Below are 13,530 nucleotides of genomic sequence, written 5' to 3' on the forward strand. Positions count from 1 at the left end.
ATGCAGAAGCTTTTAGGTCTGTTATTCAGGACTTGAGACGTGCTTCTGAGTTTCTGAGATTATCCCTTTTTTGGCTCACATTCTCTAGTGTAAGGAAGACCAGCCAACGAGCTTCCCTAGACTCTCATCCTGACAAAACTGCTAGAAAATATCAAGCACGCGCTCACCCAGGACCACTCCTGTCACCAGCACTTCATGTAATGGTGGGGATGTTGTGGATAGTAGCTTCATGACTTCACATCATGGATTAACACCACCCTCTCTAGTAAGAGGGGAAACGTATCCATGTTTAGGGTAGAGGCAGCATTCTCAGTGTTGTTAGGCCTAATAAGGCTGGAGAACAAATTTGAGAAGCCCATCTTTATGATCTTGTTTCCCCAGAGTGCTCGCTTCAACTCACTTACATGGAACAGGTAATGTACTGGATGTCCTTCAACTCACATGACCTACCGTTTCCAAGGTCAAGGAAGCAGATGGCAGAGTCCTTCCTCAGGCAATGCAGGCAGTGTTTGCCCACAGGCAGCAAACAGTAGGATGGGTCACCACTAGTCCATAGCTCAGGAGCTTCGCAAAGCTGGCCCAGATGATATATGGAACTCAAGCTATGCAAGGCAACAGTCTCCACCAGTCTTAAGCTCAAGAGATGTACACACCAGCAGCATGAGACAGCAGATCTGGAAGGAGCCTCAAGCTCTAGTGAATCAAACCATGGGTTAGTTTAGTCCACAGGTGGTGTCGCTCACAGGTTGAGGCAGAGAACTAACTAAAGCAACCACAGCTGCTCTGATCACCAGAGAGCAAAAGCAAGGATGGCAGGCCTTGCATTTCGCTCTTTGCTCTCCAATCAAACTGCAACCGGATTAATTCCACATGTGCCGATGGGCCAAGGTGACACAATAAACGTAATGATCACATGTCTGCACAAAAATTCAGCCTCCTCGATTTCTTCTCATCATTAACCAAAAAGACCCAAACAAACAAAACGAAGCCCAAACTCACTGCTATGGAGTCAATGCTGGGTCATAATGACCACAACAACCCCCTCCACTGTCACCATGTGTTTCATTTCTGAGACAGTAACTGTTTATGAGAGTAGAAAGCGAAATCTTTTCCTCAGGAAGAGCAACTGGTGGTTTCAAACTACTGACCATATGCACTACAACTCAACTCATAACCTCTAAAACACCAGAGCTCCTTAATCATTGACCAGCAGTATTAAAAGGTTTGCCTTCTAAATGAGTGCAGTGCAAAGTGGATTACTACCACTCCCTAGACAGTTTGGGGAGGGGCAGTCTTGACTTCAGGGCACTTGATCTTACAGTGCCCAGGTAACATTCCCCCAGAAGATGGGCAGAGGGCCCCAGAGCCAGTCCTGTACATGTTCCTATTCTTCAATAGTGTATGTATCTCACTTGTGGTCCCTTTTCAGCTACCACGTTCCCACCTAAGATGGTGATTAATTGATCTGCTGTCAATCATAATTTTTATGAAGAATTTACTTTATGCTTTAATTTAGTCATATTTTTTGACATATTATCAGGAGAGCCCAGCCCCTGGAGAAGGACATCATGTTTGGTAAAGTAGAGGGGCAGTGAACAAGAGAAGGCCCTTGATGAGATGGACGCACACAGTGGCTGCAACAATGAGCTCAGGTCAGGAAATAATGGTGAGCATGGGGAAGGGGCATGCAGTGCCTCCTTCTGTGGTGCAGAGAGTCGCTGTGAGGGAGAAGGTGATGGCCCCTAACTAGGAAACAGCAACATAATTTAGCCTCAGGGCTGTGACTCCCATGGAGGCCATGATGGCCCTATGCAGGTGCTTGCCCTCATTCTGAGCATTCATTTTTGCTTTGTCACATCTTTGTCTTATTTAAGACTTAGAGAAAGGGACCTCTCTAAAATATATTTGACGTTGGGGTCTTTTCCCCCCATACAACACATAATTTCTTATAAAAGCACAGAGAGAACATGTGGAGATATGAAGTACAACCTATTATTTTTCTCTCCAGAAACTAAATCCGTAATGTGTACAATACACTATTTCCTCGACAATAAGACATAAGAGAAACTGGTGGCAGAGGCTGTGACTAGAACTTGAGCAATAATTAAATCTGTTTTCTGTCTTCTTATAGCCACAAGGGAGTCACCTGCAAGGAAACCCAGCTCAGGATCCACCCTAATGATGCCGAAATCCCCTCAGCACAGCTCTAGAGGCCACTCTTCGTATTCCCCTTCGGGATTCATTTAAGGAAAATGGTCGTGGAATTCTCACACAACCTGCCCTGGGGCCCAAGACAAACTCTTCTTGTGGAGCAGAAGGAAATAGGAGATGTGAGGTTTTCTCTCTGGTCCTTGAGCTTCTAAGGCTTTCCTGAACTCTGTGCCTTTAGAAGGAGATGCTCTGTCTTCATTGTCCTCTTGCTGCCGCCAAGGCACCTCTAACATTTTCCAACAGTGTAGGGTTTTACTGGCTTTGGAATACTAACTTAATTTTTTTCACTTAACAGGCAAGAACATTTCGTTTGGGTAACATTATAGGAAGAAAAAATGTCATGTTTTGATTAAAAAACAAAAGAACTTGGGATATGTTGGAAATGGATTAATTTCAATCTCTTCACAGATTTTTAAATTCCTACCAATTTTGTCAGAGTAACCTCAATCTTCTGTGATAAATATAACCATGGTTTTGCACACAGTGGATCTGCTTTTGAATTTCATGTTGAATTACCTGTGGAGAATACTGGTTCTCCACTGACAGAGACATACGTAAACCTTCCACACAGTGGCATTGGTCCATATGCTGAGGTTCTTACTCGTGTGTTGTGACTGGTTTTGGAAGACAGTAGGTAGTTGGGCAGGATATGAGAAATAATTCTGAACACAAAGAATCTTGCAATCCATGAAAGCAATTATTGTTTCCCTTGGTTCCTCTACGTTTCCTTAGGCTCCTCTTCCTAAAAGAAGTGGCAGATGAAAAAATGTACGTGGCTCAGTGATGCTGTTATCTGGTGGCATCCTTTTAGAAAAAAATGTATAAATTGGTGTAAAATGCAGGGAAAGGGAATTAGATGAAACTAAGTTTAATGGATATCATGGTTCCTTTACAGGCGATCCCTGACCCTAGGCCACAGAGTCACAGTCAGTTGGAGGGGCATCTTCTCCTCTACATGTGCATGGGGAGAGAGCATGTTCTTAAAAATCAAATGAGAAGAGTAGTTGTTCACCTTCTGCTGCTGTGAGCACAGCATCCAGGGGAACCTCTGTCCTCTGACAATGCACACTGGTCTCTGTCTCTCTGTCACCTGTCTCTCACTGCTTTAGGTGAGGAAACCCAGCTGAGCGACATGTTTACTTTTTGTACATATCAGGATTTACCTTATTTTCTGTGAATAAAGAAGAAAGATGGGGCCTCTGCCCTTGGGAATTTATACCAGTAGACTGACAAACAAAAATGTTCAATATAACCAGTTAACCTAAAATGTAAGTGTCCTTATGGTGGTGTAGGTGCCCATGTACCTACTATAGACTGTGAGTCATTTTATTTGTGTTCATCTGTGTCTGTGTCTGTTGGAAATGAAAGAGAGGAATGAGACAAGTGTGTGTCTCTCTGAAGGGGCCCTTCTTAAAGAATGTCTTTCCTAAATGAGATCTTGAAAAACCTGTGGTTGTTAGGCAGATGAATAAGGGAAGTATCAGAGTAATATTCTATAGATGCCATTTCATTACATTACTCCCTCAATGTTGGCATCACTTTGAACTGTGTTAAGTATTTATGCTACCTTCTTTCATGGACCTAAGAAAGATTCCTAGAAACGGGGTCCCTGCAGCTGCCCTCAAACGTCTATACCCGTGAGGGTGCAAACAGTGGCAGAAAGAGGAACAAGTCAAAAGCTGAGCTGAGATGATAAGATCCAGAGATCCTAAGGACCAACCAGGTCGTGCCTCACACTAAATGGATGTTAATTCAGAAAGGATCTAAAATTAAATAACTTGTGTTGTGGAAATGTATTGTCATATCGGCTGTTTGGCAACAGATCATACTTGTATTTACAAAGAATTTTGTCAATTTGATTTAAGTAATTGTCAGATTCATCCATCATACTAATATTTCCGGCACACGTATGATGTCCAAGAACCACACTATGCACTGTGGATAAAATTTGACTAGGCTTTGTATCTTCCTAAGGTTATTTGGATCTAGTGGCTGAATCTTTGGACAAACTTTCCAGTATGTTTCCAATGGAGTTTTAAAGTTGGTTGTATTAATTGGCCCATAGTATTTGCTCAACAGATCAGGTTGATTGTATATTTCCATTGTCATGAACATACAAAGAATCTAGTGCTATATTTATATTTAGCACTACACGAGTACAGAGAAAAATCTGAAGAATAAACATTGAGGTATAACAATGTAGAATTTTTCAAATATTTATTTTGGTGTTGAAAATTCATATATTTCAGATGTGGATTATTAAACATTTAAAATTATATTAGTAAGATTTATTCAAAGCAAGGAGTGATGGAAAACAAAACAGAAATGGAGAAGATTGAGTAGTTCACCTCTTTCTGGAGATAATAAGATTTTATCACCTTTTAAAACATTTTAGGGGATTGTGAAACTGGTTCTTATTTTATTAAAATTAAATCAATACTTCCCCTGCCCCATGGCTAATCAAAAGTAAACCTCTGCTAGTGTAACCATTTATGTTTGTGTTGCTTGATAGAAAGATACATTCCATTTGCCAGATCTTCCTGATGTATGAAAAGCACAGACATCGTTTTCAAAAGATTTTTGAATCTCTGGAAGTAGTGGACATATGGTGCAGGTCAGAAGAAGATGATGGTGGACTGGAGAGGGGGAAAATGCTGTGTGTTCTGAATAAGGAAGGGATCAATTTGGTAGATTAAATAAAACTTCCATTGTGATTATAGGTTTGCTGTTTTGGAAACTTATTTATTGCTCAAATTAATAGGGGGTTGAAGGTGGAGACAAGATTGCCAATGATATTATCCGTAGTCTTCCATGACCTCTTGGTTCCCCAGCTCCTTTTAAACAATTTATTCCCAGAGAAACATGCACAATCTGTAAGCTACTTTGGTTCTCATTCTTCACACATAACTTTCATTAGTATGTTCTCTGAGAAAAGTCCACATAAAGAGTTGTATGTGCAGAGCAGCAGAAACAACAACAAATCCACACAATCCTGAGGTAAGAACAAGGTGGCAAGAGAAACTTAAGATAGACTTGTTCGAATTAATCATAAAAGGAAATTAATTAAATGGAATGACTTCAGAGTGGAATTAAGTTTATTGTTCTGTTATCAGAAATGTGAAGTACAAAATAGATGATTCTTTTGCTCTACTCTTCTTTTGCCAGACTACACCCACAATGGAATGCACCCTTTGATGAAGCATTGTTTTGCAGCACTGAAAAGGTACCAACTAAGGAAGCAAGATCCCTGGAATTGTACAGGGAATTCTAGAAATGGTTGATAGTCAAGGTGACAACCCAGACACTTTCTAACTCTGAAGTGCTTACCGTCAGAGGCCCTGGCTTAGCATGCACATTAAAAAGAAACAAACGATGAGACTGACAAATCAGACCCTGGTGAGAGAGTTCTTCCTCCAGGGACTCTCTGATGACCCCTACACCCAGAAACTGCTCTTTGTCTTATTCCTGTTTGTCTACCTGGTCACTGTGCTAGGAAATCTGCTTCTCATGTCCCTTGTCCGGCTCGACTCCCGTCTTCACACGCCTATGTACTTTTTTCTCTGCAACTTGTCTCTGGCAGACCTCTGTTTCTCCACCAACATCGTCCCTCAGGCCCTTGTTCACCTGCTGTCCAGGAAGAAGACTATCTCATTCCTACGCTGTGCAGCTCAGCTTTTACTCTTCCTCATTTTTGGTGGGACACAATGTGCCCTTCTGGCAGTGATGTCCTATGACCGATACGTGGCCATCTGCAATCCTTTGCATTACTCCAACGTCATGACCTGGAGGGTGTGTGTCCAGCTAGCCACAGGGTCATGGAGCAGCGGCCTTCTTGTGTCTATTGTGGACACCACCTTCACACTGCGGTTACCCTACCGAGGCAGCAACATCATTGCTCATTTCTTTTGTGAGGCTCCCGCCCTGTTGGTTCTTGCCTCCACAAACACCCACACATCAGAGATGGCTATTTTTCTTGTGGGGGTGGTGATTCTCCTCATACCTGTTTCCTTAATTTTGGTTTCCTATGGCAACATTATAGTGACTGTGATTAGGATGAAGTCAACTGCTGGGCGGCTGAAGGCTTTCTCTACCTGTGGCTCCCACCTCATGGTTGTCATCCTATTTTATGGGTCAGCCATTATCACCTACATGACCCCAAAATCTTCCAAAGAGCAGAGAAAACTAGTGTCTGTGTTCTATGCAGTGGTAACTCCCATGCTTAACCCGCTCATCTACAGCCTGAGGAACAAGGATGTGAAGGGGGCTCTGAGAAAAGCAGCCTCAAGGAATGTCCTGTGCAAACGTGGTTTCTACCACTGACACTGAGCTCACAGACTCTACCACCCTTCTGGTAAGACGTGAGTAGTTATCTTTTTTGTGAATCTGTAATATGGCAGGAGGATCATCTTTGGGCTTTGGCGAACAGTCAACCACTTAACTTTTGTGCTAGCAGAGTTTCATTTAAGAAACATTAAGCACTTACTATGAGCTGGATGTAGTACCACATGAGTGATCCTTAGAGGCAAGAATTCTGAGACTTTTTTTCTCCTTTTTTGGACATGTTGTCAAGAGCGACCAGTTCTAGGTCAACGACATCACATTCAGTAAAGTTGAAAGAGTACAAACCAAATTCACTGCCATTGAGTCGGTGCTGAGTCTTAGCAACATTATAGGACAGGATAGAACTGCCCCTCTGAATTTCCTTGACTCTGATTTACAAGAGTAGAAAGTCCCGTCTTTCTCTTGTGGAGTGGCTGCTGGTTGTGAACTGGAAGTGTTACTAAGTAGAGAGGCAGCTAAAAAGACGAAGGTCCTGAAGGAGATGGATTGATACCCTGCCTGTAACAATGGATGCAAGCACATGAACAGTTGTGAGGATGACACAGGACAGGTTAAAGTTTGGTTCTACTCAGCTTATGTTTGCTATGTGTCAGTAGCCATTCAACAGAACCTAACAACAGATGGTGTGTGTGTTTGTGAGTGTGTGTATGTGGGGGGGCGGTGTCAGAGAGAGCGAGAGAGCGAGAGAGAGAGAGAGGGGTGGAGTATGGATAACATGAGTACAATAAATCACTCCAATAGAGAGAACATCTAAGATTCATTCACAACATTATCACAGCCATGCCATAACAATTCATTACACTCCTCCTTGATATCTGAAACAATATCTTTCCCTAGAACCATTTTCAGAAGGAAGCAGAGGGAGAAACCATTAAAAAAAACAACAACAAATCAACAACAGAGAACATAGTTGCTTCAGTACCTGGTTCCGGTCATGGGGTCTAAGTTGATCATCAAAGCTTCTTCCTTCCCCCCCTCCTTTTCATGGCGTTCTTATTTTCCTCACGCATCTCACTTGGCTGGGGCTCTTTGCCTGCTATGTTGCTATTGTGTTTCCCTAGAGTTTCTTTCCTGTCACATTTGAGTGCTTGGCATTCTTATTGAGTCTCTGCAATTGCTCTCTGACCGGAGCAGTTGTTCAAGGAGATATCACTAACTGAAGAGTGGATGTTCGAGTGTACCTATGGGAATTTTGTAAAGACAGCCTGACTGGCAGTGGAAAATCTAGGGAGCAAGGTTCTACTAAGGCTTCCTTGGGGTTGCCAATGATTGCAATCAGCTTGTTTTCAAATAAATGCTTATTGGTAAGGAAGTGTTATAAGAAATACCTGAGCGACCTCCTCCCTGGCTGCCTTCCCCTCCTCTCCCTGATTTAAAAAAAAAAAAAAGAAAGAAATACCTGAGCTTATCATGGTTCTGAACTTGGTCCTTCTTATCTTGAGTTGTAATCACCAAACGAATTTATCCTTAGACATCAGAATTAAAAACTTCAGCCAAGAGAATTTTTCCTATCTTCTTCAGTATGATAAAGATACCAATACCAGAGAGAGGTTTTGCATTCAATTTATTAAGACCACCACGATGACAGTCCTTCTTTGGAAATCTAGGCACTGAAACCACCTCGTGGGTCGCAAAAACTTCACTTGGTTACAGGTGTGAAATGAAAGGAACCGCTTCACCAGGATATCTTGTTTTGTCAACTACTGCAGTCTCATTACTGTAGGGCCAGCTTCCTGTGTTGACCACTATTTTTAAAGTTTATGTTACACTGTATGAAACAGGACTGCAACCCCTCAAAGATTGTTCCCTAGGTGGTTGTAACAGACTTCAACAGGTCATTCCACAACTTTCAAGTCAAGTGCTCATGGATAATGGGATGCTTGCTAGTACAAATAACTGTAGTGCGAGTCCACTTCCACACCTTATTTTAACCATAAAATAGGCCTTCTGGTAGGAATTGTTCTAATGTGAGATACATTTGTCTATTGATGAGACTTTTATAAGTCAATGGATACTGATGCCAAATGACATCTACGTGTTTTTTTTTATGAGAACAAAACATGACTAACTGCTCAGTGATAGAAGTGGCCCAGTGTAATCAACATACCACCAAAGATCAATTGGTTCTCTTGGTGAAGAATGGTGTACCAAGGCTCAGTTTTGGTAAATGTAAGCAGTCCAGCAAATCACTACCACATATGACATAAATAATGTACTCACCCTGAAAACGTACCTCGTGCCCCTTCTCATTCGATCCTATTCCCCCACTCATAGCTACCAACCATTGCTATAGTTTTAAAAACTTTTTTCATTGCTATATATTTTGTCACTGAATATTTATTATTTTTCTGAAATTTTACAGAAATGAAATCACATAAAATTTTATTGGGTGTTTTGGTCTAGTTTCTTTTACACACATGATTAGACATATCCATTTTGAGAAGCTTCGTACATCATTATTCTGTTCCTTTTTATTGTTAAGTAGTATTCTATTCCTCCTCCATGAGGTGATGGGAAGCCTATATATAATCAAGAATACAGGTTGAAAACTAAGAGGTGTCCCATCTTTTCTGACAAAATAGACAAAGATGTGGGCACAGATGGACACATTTTAGATGTCAAGGCATAAAAAGAACTCAATGCTTCATCACCTCATTTTTCTTGGTGAAGTATAAATCAGCGGTTTGTGCACAGGAGAAAGAATTTTAATAGGAGAGAGTATTAACAATCTGGGACACCAACTAAGAAAGAGTAAGTTATGACCAAGTGTATTAGTTCCTGTTGCCACAACAAATTACCCAAACTTGACTATTAATATATCTGAGAGTCAAGTATAACATATTAATAGAGTCAAACTGAAACATGCAGGCGTTACTGTGAAAAAGCAAAAAAAAAAAAAAGCTTCATCATTGCACCAAAAACTAATCATCAAATTTGGGCCGCTGATGAATATATTCAAATGAAAGAATAAATCTAATGCTCTTAATTTGACATCGAATACAATCTAAATGTTAAATAAATGCTGTTGCTACAATGATTATAACACTTGATTTACCTTCCTCTAAAAACCACTTCTTGTCCACACATCATCCAAAATCATGATAGCTTCTGCTCTTCAACTCCTAATACAATATACTGATTTCTTCAATAAAACACATATCAATGATCTAATATATGTTAAGCTCTGTTTTAGATATGAAAGATGATACCCCAGTCAGAGTGCAATATAGTACCGATGAAGAACATAGCTTTCCCCCAGATCCTGGATGCTTCTTCCCCCCAACTATTGATGAGACTTTTATAAGTCAATGGATACTGATGCTAAAAGACATCTACGTGTTTTTTTATGAGATCAAAACATGACTAACTGCTCAGTGTATATATACACACAGTATATATACACACACACACACACATACATACCATAGTGAATGAAGGGGGAAGTACAGAGTGGATACCCAAACCCATTTGTCGGCCACTGGAGATCCCCTCGCAGAAGGGTTTAGGAGAGGAGATCGGTCAGTCAGGGTGCGATGTAGTACCGATGAAAAACACAGTTTTCCCCCCGATCCTGGATGCCTCCTCCCCCCAACTACCATGATCCAAATTCTACCTTGCAGAACTGGATAGGGCAGAGGTTGTACACTGGTGTATATGGGAGCTGGAGGCACAGGGAATCCAGGGTGGATGATACCTTCAGGACCAGGGGTGTGAGGGGCGCTACTGGGTGAGTGGAGGGTGAGTGGGTTGGAAAGATGGAACTGATTACAAGGATCCACATGTGACCTCCTCCCTGGGAGGTGGATGGCAGAGAAGGGGGGGGGGAGGGAGACTCCGGATAGGGCAAGATATGACAAAATAACAATGTATAAATTATCAAGGGCTCATGAGGGAGGGGGAAACGGGGAGGGAAGGGAAAAAAAGAGGACCTGATGCAAAGGGCTTAAGTGGAGAGCAAATGCTTTGAAAATGATTAGGGCAAAGAATGTACGGATGTGCTTTATACAATTGATGTATGTATATGTATGGATTGTGATAAGAGTTGTATGAGCCCCTAATAAAATGTTTAAAAAAAACTCGAACAATCATTATGCTCTATTGCAGTAATTCAGGTCAGACACGATGGTTTGAGTTTGAGGTTTTAGAAATGGCAAGACAGAGGAGATGGTAAGACAGCTTGTGAAAAGTGAAACAGACGTGTGCATAAGCAAATGTGATGAGGAAAGCTGATGGTGCCCAGCTATCAAAAGATATAGTGTCAGGGGTCTTAAAGGCTCAAAGATAAACAAGTGGCCATCTAGTTCAGAAGCAACAAACCCCACATGGAAGAAGCACACCACCCTGTCTGACCACGAGCTGTCGAAGGAATCAGGTATCAAGCATCAAGGAACAAAAAATCATATCATAGAAAATGTGGGTGCTAGCAAAGTGGAGACTCAAAGCCCATTGGTAGCCAACAGGACACCCCTTACTGAAGGGTTGTGCGTAGGAGATGAGCTACTCAGGGTGCAGGGTAGCAATGATGAAACATATAACTTTCCTGTAGTTCTTCAATGCTTCCTTCCCCCTACTATCATGATCCCAATTCTACCATACAAATCTGGCTAGACCAGAGGATGTATATTGGTACAGATAGTAACTGGAAACATGGGGAATCCAGGACAGATGACTCCTTCAGGACCAGGGGTGAGAATGGCGATGCCTGGACTGTTGAGAGAATATGGTGTGGAAAAGGGGAACTGATTATAAGAATCTACTTATAGCCTCCTCCCTGGGGAAGGGACAGCAGAGAAGAAGGCAGAGGGAGATGCCGGACGGTGTAATATATTCCAAAATAATAATAATCTATGAATGATGAAGGTTCATGAGGTAGGGGGAGTCAGGAGGGAGGGGGAAATGAGCAGCAGATATTAAGGGCTCAAGTAGAAGGCAATTATTTTGAGAATGATGATGGCAACAAATGTACATATGTGCTTGACACAATGGATGTATGTATGGATTGTGATAAGAATTGTACGACCCCCAATAAATTGATTTTTAAAAAGAGTTTTCTGAGCCCCTAATAAAATGACTGAAAAAAGAAAAGGAAAGTGAAACAGAGGAAGAGTGAAAAACCTTTACTGAATCTTTGACTTGAGCAGAATCGTGATTGATGGCTCCATTCGCTGGATTGGAAAAACTTTTTTTTTTTTCAAATGATTGTGGTGAGGAAATAAACTATTTTTCCTTTGGATTTGCTTGCATAGGTATTTGTTATGTGCTGAGCTAGAGCTCACGCCCCTCAGTGTTTGTGCATAGGCATAGTAAAGTCTTCATTTAAACAGTTATGATATTTTTACTACATCCTGCATTTCTAGGTTTTGTTTGGTTGGTTTTTTGTTTTGCTTTTTCATTAGAGGAACAAAATGAATGTATTGTGAGTGCAAGTACAGAAAAGAAGCTAAAGTTCTATGGTTGTTAATTTAGGGGTGCAAGGGCCACAATTTTCCAGCTCATGAAGAATATATTTAGGTCAATTGTCTTTTACATTATCAACATTATGAAACATCTTTCTTAAACATTCTTATAAAGAATCAGGAGAGCTCAGTAGTCCACAGACTTTGGTTTGAATCACGTTCATTTAGTACCTTACAATAGATGAAAATGAGCCTCCTCGGTCTGTGATTACAAATGAAAACAGAGAACTGAGTCCAGGGTCTCTCTGAGTGAGGAAAGGTTACAAGGTTAACAGCACTGGCGGCTCTGGGGAATGCCCTGTTTACAATCTCTACTGCTCCTGGGGGGGGGGGGGGTGATGGAAGAAGACGCACAGCCTAGGTGATGTTTCAACCTTCAGAAATATTTTCTGAATGACATGGGAGGTCCTTGTTATGATATGAAATAGGAGACTACAGAAACCACTCCTCCCCTCACAAACCTCTTCAGCACTGGAGTTCCAAGTGAGTGGTTAAGGTGATGAGGGGGAATTAATCATTTAAAGGAGACTGAAATCTTGATTCTCTTATTTGGGCTGGACTTGTCTTTTATTCTTCTATCTCATTTCCTCTTACTTACATGGGTTTTGATGTCATGTAATTCTTTATATTTGGCCAGAGACTGCAAATTATTTTGTCATTGAAATATTCTACCTATGTTTATCTAAAGATGCTAGGGTTTTTACCAAGCTTTGTAAAAAACATCCTCATCTTCATTTCACTGATATTGCCATGTTATAGCAAGAATAGTAATTTACTATAGATAAGTATACTGCTCATTTTAATATATTATCTGTATATTGACAAAATATATCTTATTCATAATTTGTATATCAAATAATACAGTCAAAGAACACCTAATTCCACTCTCTGATTATCACGAAGTGCAAGAGTGCTTCAAAAGTTCATGGACTAATGGAAATAAATCATACCAGATTTTTTCTCACCTTTTAAAATTTGAAAAATTCTACCAGCCAATGTGCAAAATCAGACTTCTAGTTTTAATTGGCTTTGAATTGTACTGAAATTTTGGCTTATTTGCTATGAATGATTAATTTATGTTATTTCCATGTTTCCTTTGAAAATTTGCCTTTTGTTTTCTTAATGGTGTATTACATGGAGAAGGCACTGCAAACATGCAAACATTCAGGCCAGAACAGCAAGTGGTGGTCTCACTTGTAATAATCAAGTTCTGAATCATCAAAGATCAAACGGGAACTTCTGAAAAAGTTAAATAAAGAGTTTACTTGGAGGAGCAAAGCAATTTGGAATGGGCAGCACTTTGTGAGGATCGGACAAAGGACTGGAGTGAGAGGACTTTTCACAGAGCTTAAATAGAAACCATCTCGGAACTCACAGGGACACAGTTCTGATTGGGGGCATTTACATAATCCTGCAGCCACAAACACACGGCCATGGTCAGAAGACTTAAAAATGTGCTTTCTCCTGGTAGAGGAACCTGCCATCAGGAGAAAATTCTTAATGTACACGGAACCTATGGAGA

General features: G+C 40.9%; 1 protein-coding gene across 1 annotated transcript; it reads left to right on the forward strand.

Annotated features, from left to right (window-relative positions):
* The first annotated feature begins 5,583 nt into the window (after positions 1–5,583).
* LOC142445846 (olfactory receptor 2D2-like) lies at positions 5,584–6,531 on the forward strand. Its single transcript, XM_075547724.1, has one exon. The coding sequence runs from the start codon at positions 5,584–5,586 to the stop codon at positions 6,529–6,531; it is 948 nt and encodes a 315-aa protein (XP_075403839.1).
* The last annotated feature ends 6,999 nt before the right edge of the window (positions 6,532–13,530 follow it).

Source organism: Tenrec ecaudatus, chromosome 4, assembly GCF_050624435.1.
Source record: "Tenrec ecaudatus isolate mTenEca1 chromosome 4, mTenEca1.hap1, whole genome shotgun sequence".
NCBI classification, from domain to species: domain Eukaryota; kingdom Metazoa; phylum Chordata; class Mammalia; order Afrosoricida; family Tenrecidae; genus Tenrec; species Tenrec ecaudatus.

What these genes read in the sequence shown, in the direction of transcription:
- LOC142445846 (XM_075547724.1), top strand. Translation starts at nt 5,584, where the DNA reads ATGAGACTGACAAATCAGACCCTGGTGAGAGAGTTCTTCCTCCAGGGA.